General features: G+C 59.3%; 1 protein-coding gene across 1 annotated transcript in view; it reads right to left on the bottom strand.

Annotated features, from left to right (window-relative positions):
* Positions 1-2,698: 2,698 nt before the first annotated feature.
* The window catches only part of BCORL1 (BCL6 corepressor-like 1), a 13,858-nt gene continuing 1,483 nt past the window's right edge, over positions 2,699-15,073 (bottom strand). Inside the window, exons 2-13 of the mRNA XM_014955950.1 lie at positions 13,778-13,868; positions 10,944-13,511; positions 10,481-10,646; positions 10,213-10,293; positions 9,632-10,063; positions 8,681-8,910; positions 8,380-8,586; positions 8,112-8,278; positions 7,213-7,358; positions 6,252-6,329; positions 4,240-4,393; positions 2,699-3,367 (exon numbers count right to left, since the gene is read on the bottom strand). Coding sequence (XP_014811436.1) covers positions 3,091-3,367; positions 4,240-4,393; positions 6,252-6,329; positions 7,213-7,358; positions 8,112-8,278; positions 8,380-8,586; positions 8,681-8,910; positions 9,632-10,063; positions 10,213-10,293; positions 10,481-10,646; positions 10,944-13,511; positions 13,778-13,868 — 4,597 coding nt within the window. The 3' untranslated portion in view covers positions 2,699-3,090. The remainder of the gene's footprint in view (positions 3,368-4,239; positions 4,394-6,251; positions 6,330-7,212; positions 7,359-8,111; positions 8,279-8,379; positions 8,587-8,680; positions 8,911-9,631; positions 10,064-10,212; positions 10,294-10,480; positions 10,647-10,943; positions 13,512-13,777; positions 13,869-15,073) is intronic.

The following is a 15,073-nucleotide window of genomic DNA, read 5'->3' as shown; positions in this document are numbered from 1 at the left end:
CCACTCTAAACCTCCCCTGGGGCAACGTGAGGCCGTTTCCTCTCGTCCCATGGCCTGTTCCTTGGGAGAAGAACCCAAACACCCCCGGCTACACCCTCCTTTGAGGGAGCTTTGGGGAGCGATGGGGTCTCCCCTCAGCCCCCTGGTCCCCAGGCCCAGGCGGTGGCCCCCGAGCTGCTCAGGGCCCCCAGGGCTGAGCTCTGCAGAGGCTGTGGGCATGGGGCTGGAGGGTGATGGATGGGGCCTGCCATGGCCTCCCCGAGGGGAGAGCAAGGTGCCCCAACCGGGCACAGAAACCTTTACAAGGAGCGTCTCATCACAGCTCCCACAGGGGGGGGCAAATAAATGCCAAAAGGAGGAATTCAGCATTACCTGAACGTGGACTGGTGCCAGTAGGCCTTCACAGAGCTCCGTCATGTTTTCTCCGGTGAGTCTCCCGCTCATCACACCGTTCCCGGATGGTTCAGAACCACGGCAGAGCCAGTCCCAACTGGTCATGGGCCTGGCATCTCCATGGCGACCGCCAGGCCTCTGTGATGGCTGGGGCCTGCCATGGCCTCCCTGGGGGGGAGACAGGGCCTGCCCCAAGTGGGCACAGCCAGTCCTGATGCAGGGTTTTCTGCTGCTCCTGCGTCAGGGGGCAGGAAGAGCAGTAGCCCCCGGGCTGCCAGTGCCCAGCACATCCCCGCAGATGGCAACTGGCCCTGGGCCTGCGCAGCGCCCAGAGGGAGCAGCATGGGGAGGGACGGGTGCATGGACGGCACCCCAGGCCATCAGCTGCCCTGAGGACATCATGCCACCAGCCTCCCACCAGCCACAGAGGATTTCTAGTCCAATAAAAGGTGATTTCCCCCCAGTGCTTGTCTGTGCCTGGGCCATCTCCAGGGAGACCTCAGAGCCCCTTCCAGTCCCTCAAGGGGCTCCAGGAAAGCTGGGGAGGGACTCTGGAGCAGGGAGGGGAGCCACAGGACAAGGGGGAAGGGTTTGACACTGAAAGAGGGGAGATGGAGATTAGATACCAGAAAGAACTTCTTTGGTGTGAGGGTGGTGAGAGCCTGGCCCAGGTTGCCCAGAGAAACTGTGGCTGCCCCATCCCTGGTTCAAGGCCAGGTTGGAGGGGGCAGGACCAGGGATGTCTGGATCTAAAACAAAGGGGTGGATGATGATGAGCCCCATCCCTGGTTCAAGGCCAGGTTGGAGGGCGCAGGACCAGGGATGTCTGAATCTAAAACAAAAGGGTGGATGACGATGAACGTGTGTGTGTGTCACAGACTCACCCACACACAGACGTGTGCCCCCAGTCTCACCTCCCACACACCCCCCCTCCCTCCTCCAGCACAGGGGCTGGTCCTCCGGGGGCTGTTTGGGGGTTCAGGTCCATCCTGGGCATGTAGAGAAGCCCTTGGGGGCGCCTGGGCTCAGAATGGGGGAAACAGCTTCAAAATAGATCTTTCCAAGGCATTTCAAAGAAAACAAAACCAAAAATTAAAATCCCAACAGTGCCCCCCAAGCCCCCTCTCCTCCTGCGGGGGTGAAGCCAGATGGGGACCTGCTGCCCCCCAAGGCAGGGCTGCCATCGCTGGGGCTGGACATGGCCACCCACCGTGGCTCTGCCCCGGCGCTTCCATTGCCAGCAGGAGCCCGAGAGGGGTGTCCATGTGTGGGGAGGAGCAGCAGAGTCTCCCCAAGAGCCATTCGGGTGCGACAATGTCCCCAGGTGAGGCCCTTGCCCCTTCCCCTTGGTGGCCTTTGGCCCCCTCCCCAGGAACGTCCCCAGCCCAGGAAGAAAAGGCAGGAGACGGGGGGGCCTGATGCAGGTTTTTTCTGTACATCAGTGTTTTTGACACCACAGCCTGTCGCTGCTTATAATAAAACAGAAATCAGAAAGAGCAACCAGAATACACACCCAAAGGCAAAAAAACCCTCGGCTTAAACAAGGTGCTGCCGGGCCCCCCGGGGCTGGGGCGGGGGGGCGGCTGGGAGTCCAAGGGGGGAGGGGGAAACACCTGCCCTGGCTGGGAAGAAACACAACACAAAGGAAAAAAAAAACCAAAAAAAAACCCCAAACCAACCAAAACCCCCCCCAAGGCTCCCGCGGGGGAGCGGGGCAGAGCCAGAAGAACCAAGATTGTCCCATCCTCAGTCCCGATAGCACCTGTACAATAAAACTGTACCGTCCCCGGGGGGGGCAGCCCTGCCCCGCGCCCGGCCGGCGGGCACCGTGCCCATGCTCCCCCCCACAACTGCTCCTGGTGACACCGGAGGGGCGCAGGGAGCGGGGTGTGGCTGAGCAGACACCGCACAGGGCGAGGAGGGGGCTTCTGCGGTGACCAGAGCCCCCGGGGCCGGGGGGGGACACACAAGCTGCTGGGAAGCGTGGGGGTATGCTCAGGGAGCGGGGTCTGCCCTGCGCCAGCCGCCGGGGAGCGGGAGCAGCAGCACGAATGAGATGTGGGAAGGAGCTGGGGGAGAGGATGGAGCAGGGGGGGCTGGCGCTCGGCTGGGGGGGGCAGAAGCTGGCTCTGAAGTGAAGGGAAGGGACTGTCCCCAGGCTCTCAGCCAAGGTGACCCCCCCCGGGCCTGCAGCTCAGGGGCTGGCTGGTGCAGGGGCCGGAGGAAGCCCCCATCCCCTAGCCCAGAGCTCACCATCACAGTGATACAGACTCAGCAAAAACAAAAGGAAACATTACAAATTAAATACTAATTAAATAAATACTATGGAAGACGTTGGGAGGGGGAGGGCAAACAGAGAGGCGCAGTTCCGTGGGGTGAGGTGGGGACGGGCAGCGGCACCCACCACCCCCCGCTTCAGCCGCTGCCCCCGAGCTCCGGCTCACACAGCCCCGGGCAGGGGGCTCCATCGCCCGCCGGAGCCGGAGGGGGCCGACGGCCGCAACCGCCGCTGCTCGTGGCGAGGGGACCCTGGCAAGTCCTTGGAGGCGAGGGCCCTCTCTCACCTGCCGGAGGAGAGCCCCAGGAGAGGAGGGCTGGCGGGCCAAAGACCGGGGTCCCAGCTGCTGGCGCTGAGAGGGGCTGCTTCCCATTGGTCCTTATTATTGCCTCGTGATGGGGGGAGCCACCCGTCCCCCGTCAGCTGCTCCAGGCCTCGTACTCCACTGCCGAACCCAGCAGCTGCAGCAGCTCGGGCTCGTAGTGCACCAGCTCCACTGTCTCTGCGGGGCCCTGGGCGGCCTCGGGGCCCTCAGGCACCTCCTCCTGCGCCAGCACCTGGCTGAGGGAGACCTGCCGCTGGAACTCGGCCCTGGGCAGCGTGGCGATCTCCAGGTGCGGGAAGCGGGCCTGGAATATGCGGGAGGAGAGCTTCAGCCGCTTGAGCACGTCAGAGAAGAGGAACCAGTTGCAGGGCCTGCGAGGACGGCAAGAGGAGGGGGGTTAGGGGCGCAGAGGTCCACGGGCACACTGCCCGTCTCACCACCTCCCGCAGGCTGGCCCTGCCCTTGATGCAGCGCTGCCGGGCAGCTCCAGGCACCCTCTCCCCGTGCTGCTGCCTACCACACGTAGAGAGCACTGGGCTGAGGCAGGCCTGGGTTTGGTCACTCCGGGCAGGGCAACACCTTTTTAAAGCACTCAAAGCAAGAGAGGGACATGGTGTGAAAGTCACACCTCCCACGATGTCCCTCAGCATCCCCACCCGGCAAAAAGCCACACCAGGGGCTCCATTCCCTGCCGGCCATTCCTCCTGGACACTCCCCTCTGGATGGGCAGAAACTGGCAGGAAATTCACTAAACAGAGAAGCAGCACTTCTGTTGCTGCCTCTTCCAAGTCACTTTCACCCCCTGCAGCCCAAACAAAAGAAGCAGCCGCAGTGTCACAGGAGGGGAGGGCTGCTCCAGTGCTGGGACTCGATTTAGCCTTCCCCATGACAGAAGGGAAACAATCCACTGGGACCCATCAGCATCCCTGGGGAAAAATGGGGCCAGGAGTGGCAACAGCGGGAGGAGAGAGGCACCTTCTCCTTTGGAAGAGCTTTGGGATCTACAGGACATGATGCACCACTGTACAGCCCGTCTCCCCAGTGCACAATCGGCTCAGGCTCTCCACGTTTCTCAGGCAGGCATGGATTTTCCGTACACGTTATCGCTCACTTGGAGGACACCCTGAAGGCTTTGCTGGATGGCCGCTGTCCTCGTGAGGCCAAGGGCTCCGTTCTATCAGCTCCCGCCCCCCCCAGCATTAATATCACCCAAATACTCCCTGCTTTGGGAAAAGAAACTCACCCCCGAGAGACCGACACTTGGAGGTTATAGCTGGGAAGCAGGGGCTTGTCTGAGAACTCAAACATGAAGTTGTCTGCTTCTTGCTCCTCTTCCTCCTGGTCTGAACTGCCCGGAGGGTTGAGCAGGAGGTCGCATCCAATGCTGTCTTTCCCCTCTGCAACACAGAAAAGAGCCGTTGGTGTTGCTCAGTTTCACACCAGCCAGTGCTCATGGCTCCCCGGCCACCACCACGATGGTTCCCCCCTCCCACAGCCTCACAGCCACGGCAGAAGCCCAGTCCCAGGGGCTCCCCCCACTCTCCTTCCAGCCCCTCATCTCGCACAAGCTCTGGCACAGCCAGACTCCCCTTGGGGACTGGGTCAGGTAGAAAACACATCTTATGTCACAGAAGCAACCTTCAGGTTGACCCTGATCCTACACGTGAGAGGAGGCACTGCTTGTTTATGAAATCAGCCACTTTGTGGTGGTCTTTTCTGGGGTCAGCCACACGGTGACCCCCAGGCTCGCCCTGGAGTGGCCTCAACCCCATGTCCTCAGCCTGGAGGAACCTGCGCCAAGAGGAGGGAGAGGGATGCAGGAGATGCTCTCTTTGCACAGACCCTACAAAGGAAACAGTGCTCTGCTCCATGGCTCCTTCTCCCCCCAGCCCCGCTCTCGGCAGCTCCTGGCAGGTTGTCTGGAGCTACGTGCCAGTACCTGAGTCTAAATAAGGCCTGCCAGGCTGTGCCACCAAACCCTGCCCAGAAACAGAGCCGAACGCAACCAAACAACAATAACCACCACTTCAGAGAAACCACCCTGCACATTTCTGCCCTCAGGCTGGCTGTGTCTGAGCTCCAGCAGGATTTGCTTCCATAGGAGACAGAGAACAGCACTCTTGATCCATAAACCATTTAAAACCAGTTAAATTTACTATTCACCAACCTGAAAGGTATCCGCTAAAAAATAGCTTGCGGCCTGGATTTTACTATTAAAAGGTATGAATAGTCTTGCATTTGCAAAGTGCTTTTGTCCTGCTAAGATAATACAGCATAGCCCCACAAATTTCCAGAAAATAGAGTTTAGATTCCACAGAAAGAAGTCAGACCAAATGTGCTGGTGAACAAATAAACCAATCACGCAAAAGTTCAACACCACGCACGAGAGAAAAGGCTGCAAAAAACTCTTATGGTGTGTGGCATGAGGAAGCTCCACGCACCATACTGCGCTACGAACGCACGCGGCTCCCAGCAAGAGCCCCATTTTAACAGAGAAACAACAGCAGATGAGGAGACATAGGCTCAAACAGGATCTCTCTCAAAAAATGAAATCATTTCTTAGTCCTGCCAAGGAAAAAAAAAATTCCCTAAGAAATGGAAAAACAGGGTGTTTAAATCTTCAAAACTTATTGTAGAATTGGACAAGAGTAAGTGGGATGAGTATTGGTCCGATATCACTGCTGGGAAAGCTCAGCTGCCATCACTGAATCACTGAAAAAACTCAAATTTCTTGAGCAAGCCAGGAAAAAAGAATGAAATGCGTTCAATGTGGCAACAGTACGGCCCAACGTCTGCCCTGAAAACTCTCCTCACTCAGTCCTGTCCCTCAGCCCCAGTGAGGGCTGTGACAAGAACAGGGACATCCTGTACCAGGCAGGGGGACAATCAGGCACAACAATGCTGGTCCCAGGCGCAGAGCAGACCCTGGAGTCTGCCTGTGGAGCCGCAGCAGCACGAAGCGCAGGACCTGATGACTTTACCATACCCTGCCCTCGGAGATCCCACACCCTGGCTTCCCTCATTATCTTTTGGCCCCAAGAGATTTGCAGACCTGAAGGAAAGCATGGACAGCGTTTCTGCCTCAAAGAACAGACAAACCGAGCCAGGGCCTGGGATTTCTCCTCCACCCTGAGGGACACGCAGCGCTTTGTGCCTCAGCTGCTGGATGTGACGGGAAGGGGGACCCTGAAGAACACCTCACGTTACTTCTCTCTGCTCTGCTGCTGTGAATGAAGCAGCATCAACTGAACTCACCCAGCACGGAGCTGCTGTAGAAGTCCCACGCTGTGCGAGGATCCCCATCGCTGCGCCCCTGGAGATCCGAAAGGTAATCTAAAGAGGGAACAAAAGAAGGTTAACGCTCGTCTGCTGGTCAGAGCACGATCCTGCCATGCACATCCATCGATGCCAGGAGAGGCACTTCCCCTCTGTGTTTTTCCCCACTTCACCAGAGGAATTACGGCAGAAGCTGCACCGAAACTTGCAGGAGGGCACCCTCGCTGGGGAGAGGACACCATGACCCTCGGCTGAGAACATGAAAGAGAAGCTGAGAGGGGAAAACAACTGGCAACACTAAGTGGGTTGGAAAGAAAAGTTCTTATGGTTGTCTTGAGCTGAAAATTACATCCCCAGCACCTCTGCGGAGAGGTAAGCCTGGAGGAGCACAACCAGCTGGCAAACAAGACTTTTTTCAAAATCGGAGATGTTCTGCCTCGCATCTATCTGGGAACCAGCGCTGCTCCAGCTGTCCCTTCCTCACTGGAGCATAGAAGCCCCAACACTCATCTTGCTTCTACACAAACCGCACAGAAAGCGGGCATCCTTCACCCTCGGCCACAGGAGCTCCTTTCAAGGAGAAGGCATCACTACTCAGCAGCAAAAATGCGTTCATGGAGGTTATGCAGTAGAGCCTGGAATGGTGGAACAGCATCTCCACCGCTCGTACCCAGCACTGCCTGTAGTGTGACCACAGCACTGCCTCTTCCCCGGACCTCAACCACTGAAACCTGACTTGTGTCTTATTTGGAAAATGGTATATAATTCTATAATTAAAGACTGGGTGGTGGAAACACACACACGCATGACAGGACAGATCTAAAATTATTCTGTCACCTGCTGCTCAAGCACTTCTAAACCCTCTGACACCCAGATTTGGTCCCGTCTGCTGCCAGACGGGGAGGATGGAAGTGCTGCCACCCCCGGGCTTGGCACCTACCAGAGAGGAAGCGCTTCATCACCTCGCTGGTGGCAAGTTTCACAGCTGTCTGCCCAGAGTAAGTGGCCAGAGTGGGATCAGCACCATAGGAGAGTAGAAGCCACATGGTTTCCAGGTTGTCATTTGCTACTGCATCGTGGACAGGCCTGCAAGGAGAGAAGCATTGGCAGGAAAAGAAGAGACTGGAAGAATTTGCAAAGCAAATGCTCTGTTTTGGGCTAAGACAAATCTAATGATGATCAACAGCTCTTCCTGAGAAACAGACCCTGCTCTCTCCCCCTGTGCGTCTCTTAAGCATGCCCAGTAGGTTGAGGGAGGTGATTCTATCCCCCTACTCCGCTCTTGTGAGACCCCCACCTAGAGTATTGTGTCCAGCTTTGGAGTCCTCAGCACAGGATGGACATGGACCTGTTGGAAGGGGTTCAGAGGAGGGCCACAAAAATGATGCAAGGGCTGGAGCCCCTTTGCTGTGAGGACAGGCTGAGAGAGTTGGGGGGGTTCAGCCTGGAGAAGAGAAGGCTCCGGGAAGACCTTGGAGCCCCTTCCAGTCCCTCAAGGGGCTCCAGGAGAGATGGGGAGGGACTCTGGATCAGGGAGGGAAGCCAGAGGACGAGGGGGAAAGGCTTCATGCTGAAAGAGGGGAGATGGAGATGAGATACCAGAAAGAACTTGTTTGGTGTGAGGGTGGTGAGAGCCTGGCCCAGGTTGCCCAGAGAAGCTGTGGCTGCCCCATCCCTGGAGGGGTTCAAGGCCAGGTTGGAGGGGGCTTGGGGCAACCTGCTCTGGTGGGAGGTGTCCCTGCCCAGGGCAGGGGGTGGCAGTGGATGGTCTTTAAGGTCCCTTCCAACTCTAACCATTCTATGACTCTAAGCTTGCCCAGAGGTTCCCCCCTCGCTTGCCTCGTGCCGTCCTGCGCGCTGCAGTTCACGTTGGCACCGTGCTCCAGCAGGATGTGGAGGATGTCGATCCAGCCCCGCGCACAGGCTTCGTGCAGTGCTGTGTAGCCAGCGTTGTCACGATGGTTCACGTCACTGCTCTTCTTCTGCAGGCAGTACAGCACGACGTCCTGCGGGAAGGAGGTCGTTGCAGGCCCAGTTATTCACAAACCCAGACAAGGCAGCAGAGGAATCATCAGGACACAAAGGGGAAAAGGGAACCAACACTCACCTTGTAGCCCAGGCGAGCTGCTCGCTGCAGAAGGGTCTCTCCTGCATTTTTGTTCACGATCAGCCGCCGAGCTCCAGGAGGAATGTTCTGGGCCACAGGCGGCTCAGGAGAACTCCCTGGGCTGACCCGACGGGACTTACAAAGCGGCCACAACTCCTGTGGCTTCTTCACAGGGCGCATTTTGGGCTGGTTCCAACAGCCTTTCCCCTGGAGAAGAAAGGAATACAACCCCTTGGCACATGCGGCCATGGCTTAGGAACAGAGTTCCCTTCCCTCCCCGCCTCATCAGCCCAAGCCATACCTTCCCCTCGTCACACATCCCTGCCAGGTGTTTGGTTTTACACTTGCGTTTTCCTGATGGTTTCTCCAGCTCTTCTTGGGCAGGAGAGCTGTCCGAGTGCTCCAGGAAGAAGCCATTCCGAAAGTCTGGGCGTCCTTGAGATTTTCGGGGGGATGGGGAAAGCCTGCTCCTCAGCCGTAGCTCCGTGCCTTTCCCCTGTGCAGACTCCTTCTGCTTCCGGTACCTAAGATCTAAAGGAGAAATGGGAATGAGGAGCTTCTGTAGGCGCAGCACCAAAGGCCAGCAGCCCAGACCTCTGTCACCAGCCCAGACAAACTGTCCATCTTTGATGGCCACACATCCGGAAATCCAGGGCCACGGGAGAGGTGCTGCAGTGAGCAGGAACAGAGTGAATCTGCAGATTCTCCCCATCGGGGAGATTCCCCCCATCATCTCTGTCCCTTGCAGACACTCTGGCTTTGTTAATCCTCTCACTCCCCCTGGTGCACACTCACAAGTTGCCTTAATAAAGGAAGACAGAGCATAAAGAACCCAGTTGAATTGTGGTGGCTCCATCTCCCTCTGCTTTACCCAGGAATGCTGCACACAACTCCCAGGGGTCCGTGCTTGTCCAGAAATATTTCTCTGTGCTACCTCGTCCCATTCTCGTTTTCCCACGCCCTCTGTCTTAATCTGAGGGTAAGATCAGTATCTAATTAGCCACATAAGCTGCTCTTTCCTACTCCCAAATCTACTGTAAACATTTTTCAAAGAAGAGCTGATCAATTGAAGTGGCTCATGCTGCAGACATCAAGCGATTAATAACGATGGAGTTTCATCATTACAAAAAAAAACCCAAAACAAAAAAATCCCCCCAAAAACCCACACAACCAAAAAAGGAACAAAACAAAAAACAACTCCCCACCATGTTGGTCCTCAGCCTGGTACCAGAAACCGCTTCCCAGATTGTACCTGCTTTGGATTTTCGCCTCCTGTGGGGGTAGCCCACTCGCTCCTCCTCTCGCTCAGTCAAATATTCCCCCGTCTGGTATTTCCGACTTTTCTGTCGTCTCCTTTTCTTCCTTTTGATGTGACTGTCATCTTCCTCCTCCTCGTTGGGCTCCCACAGCTGCCTGGGCGATTCCACTCTCCAGGGCAGCTCCCGGCTCCTCCTCGTGTAACAGCTGCTCCTCTCGGACAGAGACCTGTCCCTGGCCCTGCGACTGTGATACCGCGACGTCCTGTGGGATTTTCGCAGCTTGCGACATTTCAAGGATGTCTCTTCCTCCTCTTCCTCCTCCTCCTCCTCTTCTTCCTGATCATCTTCCTCCAGCAACGGTAAAATCTCCTGACGAGTCACATCGCACTCTCCCGTCACACCAGCAGAAGAGCCAGCGATGCTTCCTGCAAGAAAGTGGGATTTCTAGCTGGCAGAAAAGCCAAGAGTATCTACAAGAAAAACCCTGCAAGGCAGGACAGGAGATGGGGACAAGGCCACGCAAAAAGGGAAATGCTCCAAGTCCACCCAGGACTCCCGCCTGGGTCCAACTCACCTGACTGACTGCGTGTCCGGCTGCTCAGCACCACTGGAATGAAATCCCGAAAGTTGTTCTTGGGCTTCTTCTCGAGGTAACCTGTGGGGAAAAGCAAGCCTTGAGAAAACACGCCGCAGATCTGGCCTGGAAAGGGCAGTCCAGCTGCAGCTCCATTTTGGATCGCAATCCGCTGTGGGAAGCCACCAGCCCTGTAGGGTCTGGCCCCACGGGCATCAGGGTGACAGGAACCGCCGCAGCCTGACCCTGCAAGACCCCGCTGCCGTACCTTCCTCGTGGCCGTCCCCGCGGTGCGCCGGAGATGGGAACTCGGTCTTCGCCGGCCTCCTGCGCTTACGCTTTAGCCTGAGGCTGTTGTGATCCTTCCCCGACCCCAGGCTGGCTCGGCCTTCTCGCTTGCTGAGCTCGTGCAGATTGTCGTGGTGTTTTCGCCACTGTGAACAGAGGACACAGGCTGAGCTTCAGCTGACTGACTGACTGACTGGAGCAGCAGAGGAGAAGGAACAAAACGCTGTCCCCCACTCATCATGCCGGTGCCCTTTGGTGTTTTTGAAACCCCAGATCCATTTTTTCTCTAGATAACCAGCGGTACATTAATCCACCACCAGCTAATACCAAAAAGCACGGGTGGAAAGCCCCATGCACTCAGCGGTGCTCCCCCGTGAGAGCTCCCTCCTCACCCCCAGCCCCAGCTCTGCCATAACCCAGCCCCCCCAGCCCAGCCCACCCACCTTCCGGCCATGCACACTCCGGCTCCCCGATTTGCTTGGGGACTCCTCGCTGTCCTGGCCTTGGCACTTGAGTCTCTTGTGGGCCTGTCTGCTCTCCCCATCATGCTGCCGCTTGGACTTGCAGCGCAGGCCGCCCTCTTGCTTGACTGGGCCCGCTCCTTTGAGCTTGACCTCGGCAAAGGGCTGGGGAGCAGCCCCGGCTCGCAGGCAGGTGACAGAAGTGAATGACACGTCGCACTCCACTTGCTCCTTCTTGACCCTGCACAGATCCACCTGCCGCACGCACTGCAGGGGCTCTGCCGCTGCTGCCTCCTGGGAGCCTTCGCAGCCCGGCTCCTTGTGCTGACTCTCCGTGGGCACCTCCGAAACCATTCGCAGGCCCTGCTGCCCGGCCGCAGGCACCTCATGCGACAAATACGCTGCCAACACTTGGTTTTTAGGTTTTGCATCCAACTGTTTGCTGCTACAGCTCCCCGGGGGGGCCTCAGTCTGTTCACTGCCCTCCTTCCTGGAGTCAGCCGCGGGCTGATCGCACTCTTGGCCCTTCTGAGGGTTGTCCAGCTTCCCCTTGCCCCCTTTCCCATCCAGAGCACTGGTCTGAAGAGACGGACCCGCATCCAGCGGGACGGCATTGCCCTGCTCCTCGTAGAGCTTGGGCAAGGCCCGGCAGCTCTTGCTCTTGGCCGCAGGTTCCCGTTCCGGCGGCGGGAGCCGGGGCAGCCCCTCGGGCAGGCTCTGGGCGGCCGCACTGGACTCGGGGGGCTGCACGCTCGGGAACGTCGGGAGCTCTCCTGCTCCGGCTGGCTTGCAGGAGCTGCTCTGGTTCGGGGGCACCTGCCCCGTCGTGGAGATGCCGATTGAAAGCAGAGGGGTTTGATGATAAGGAGACCAGCCAAGAGGCAGAAGCTGAGGATTGGAAGGCTTCCCATTCACAGGGCATCGCGGGTACACGCTCCCCTGGCCGGGATTCCAGGTGGAGATGTCCTTGGACTGACACAAAGGAGCTCCTGGAGCAACTCTGCCGTGGAGGAGTCTCCTGGTGGGATCCTGCTGTCCTTCTGTGCTGACCTGGTTGGCTTTCTTCCCACAGGGAACCCCGGTGCCGCGAGGCTCTCCCTGGTCGATGATGGAAATGGGCTCCTGCTTGGGCAGGTGGCGGGGGTCCCTGCTGAAGCTCACCCCGGGGTCCTTGCTGAGCAGCAGCGAGGCGGGCACCGGGTTGGCGACGCCGACGTAGGTGCCCGGGATGGTGCTGATGAGCGTGGTGTTCTTCACCCAGGAACCCTGCTCGCCATTGCGCAGGAACTCAGGGAAGATGACTAAGGGAGGGGTGGTGCCGAGGCAGGAGGTGACGCTGCTGCCCGTGGTCTGGGCCGCGCGCTGGGACTTGGAGAGGACGGTGGTGAGGAGAGCTTTGCCGCTGGTGTGCACGGGCGTGAGGATGGGCATGGGAGGTGTTTTGCGCTGACTGGGCGGAGGCAGCTTCTGACGATTGGACTTGGAGGAGAGGTCGAGAGGCATCTCGCTGCACTCCGGAGAGGAGACCATCTCACGCTCCAGCTGGGGAGGGGACTTCAGAGGAGAGAGCGAGGTGGCAGCCCCCGGGGCGTGCTGCTCGGGAGCTGCCGGGGCTCTGGCGAGCGCTGCGGTGCCGGAAGAGGGAGCAGCACTCCCGGAGGATGCTGCCAACGGAGGCTGGTTGGATGAGAGGGAAGGGCCGGCGGTGGACGGGGGAGCACCCTCGGCAGCAGCCTGGGCACCGCTTCCGCCCGAGGGCGAAGGGCAGCTGAGCTGATTCACCTCCACAGACACCACTTTGGCGTCTGAAGCCAAAGGTCTGGTGACGGAGAAGGTGTAGGGGTAGGAGCGTAACTCTGGGGAAGCGATAATTCCCGGCAGGCAACGCTCGTGTAGGTAGGAAGGCAGGACGGGCAGGGTGAGTGTGGAGGAGACCCCCAAGGTGGCTGGAAGCGTCGCCACGCTGAGCGGCTGCCCGCAGCTGGGCGGTGGGATGTACACCAGCGACTGGCTGGGGCTCAGGACGGCCCCAGCCTGAAAGGACAGGGGCATTTTTTGCATAGCAGGGGCCTGAGATGTGGGAAAGCACACTCTGTTCAAAGTAAAAGTAGCAGGAGTGGAGGCAGAGGTGTTGCAGCTGGAGACAACCACAGACAATGTCCCTTCTGCCAGCACGCCTGGTCCTTGTGCTCCAGTGCTTGGGGTGGTTTTCTCCTTCCCAGCCGGCTCGCCCTCCGGAGCCATGGGGCAGGCTGGAGGAGCCTCAGCCTGCTTGTCGCTGTGAGGATCTGCGGGTGTCCAGGCAGCCTCAGCACCACTGCTGTCCTGCTGGGCAGCTCTGGGGGTGGCAGGCTCCTGCCCTCTGCCATCCCCCTGGCTTGCCAGAGGGCCCAGGGCATCATCTGTCACAGTCTTTCCTGTACACTCCGGGCTTGGGTTGGGATCGGGTGGCTGCTCTTCCAGTTTGGGCCCAAGCTTTTCCTCCACCTTGCCATCAGCGTCCAGCCCCTGGGCACTGCCGCCACCACCGCTGACTGCTGTGAGCTCCACCTGCAAGAAGAAGGGGGAAGGTGTCCCTGAGAGCTGCGCCAGTGGCTCCAAGCGAAGCAGACAGGACCTTCTCTCTGTCCCCAGGACACAGAGGCAGAAGTGACAAACACCTCTTGCCGAACTGGAGCGTTGCTTTGCCCTTACTGCACCTGGGTGCTGCCCTCTTGAGAAGGAGCCACGGGACCCATCGGGAGAGATGCTCTCGCTTGGCCTGCTCTGTCAGGGAAAGGCCTTCTTGGACCCGGACACACACACAAGAAGCTCACCTTGGAAAGGCTGCTGCTGACGCAAAACTCTTGAGACCCCAGGTGCTGGGAGCTGCTGGTTTTTGACTCCTCATCAGAAAGGGGGGCTCTCCTAGCCGAGGAACAAGACACAGCATTACAAAAACCCATGATACCCTCCCAGCGTCCCACCCCTCCCTGTCCCCGCATGGCACAGCGGAGCAGCTGGCTCTGAAGATGCATGCCCGCTCCAGGCAGCCAGCTCCTGGCCACCACACGTTATACGGTGGCTACTGGCCACCACAGCCTGAGGGGGTGAGGAGCACTGCTGCTCATGGGGCTCATCCTGCTGGAGAGCACCTCCTCACACATCCATGCCTACTCTATGGCTCCTACGGGCCTGACAGGACTGTCTCCATGGCCCAGCAGCTCTGGGCACCTTCTGTACCCATGGCCATTTTGACCCCTGCAGTCCCACCACAGGCAAGTTCAGTCCTCCCTGACTGCCCTGTGTCACAACCCGGTCCCACTCTTGTCCCCTCCGCTTCCCCTTCTGCCCCACCACATGTTCCCAGTCCCATCCTCCTCCTCCTCCAAGCCCCATCCTGCTCGTCTCCTCTTCCACAGGCACCTCCTCATTCCCGTTCCTCCGTCTCCCGGCCGTGCTCACTCCCTGCCCCGGGACTTCCCAGCCCCGCTGCTCTCCTCCAGCGCCCAAGCTGCTCAGCCCCCGCTGTGGGTGACAGGAGCAGCGGTGCCAGCAGAGGTGCCAGCAGCTCTGGTCCCGCTGGCCTGCACCCTCCACCCCTTCCCGAGGGGAAAGCCTGAATTCTGGGTACGGATTCCGAGCTCCAGGGAAAGGGGCCGCCCTGAGGAGCTGGCTGTCCTTATGGTCTACAGACAGCGGGCAGGGCGGGCGCTGGCCTGCTCGGTGCCTGCCCCAGCGGCGTGTACCCGGGGGGGATTCTCTGCTCTTTACGGGCAGCTCAGACAAGCTGCGGGCGCCGGGGTAACACAACCGGGCTAACAGAACCGGGCTAACAGAGCCGGGGTAACAGAGCCGTAGTTTAGTTCCCGCTGATGGCACGGTTTCTCCTGGGCTCGCTCCCCGGCCCCTCAGGCTCCCGCACCCGGGAACAGCCGGGAGCGATGGCCGGACGCCTCCTCCTCGGGCTGCCCTGTCCCCCGCCCCGGGTCCCGCCTCACCTCCCTCCCGCTGTCCCTCCCCACAGCCCGCTCCCCCCGGGGGGCTCCCGCCCCGCCGTCCCCTCGGCGGCGGTTCCACAGGGCCGCCCCCCGGCCGGGCCCGGCGGCCGTTACTCGGGGCAGATCGGATGG

The sequence above is a fragment of the Calidris pugnax genome, unplaced genomic scaffold (assembly GCF_001431845.1).
Source record: "Calidris pugnax isolate Ruff unplaced genomic scaffold, ASM143184v1 scaffold281, whole genome shotgun sequence".
Lineage (NCBI taxonomy): Eukaryota > Metazoa > Chordata > Aves > Charadriiformes > Scolopacidae > Calidris > Calidris pugnax.
The sequence above is the reverse complement of the archived record's forward strand: the minus strand, read 5'-3'. Positions and strand labels throughout refer to the sequence as shown.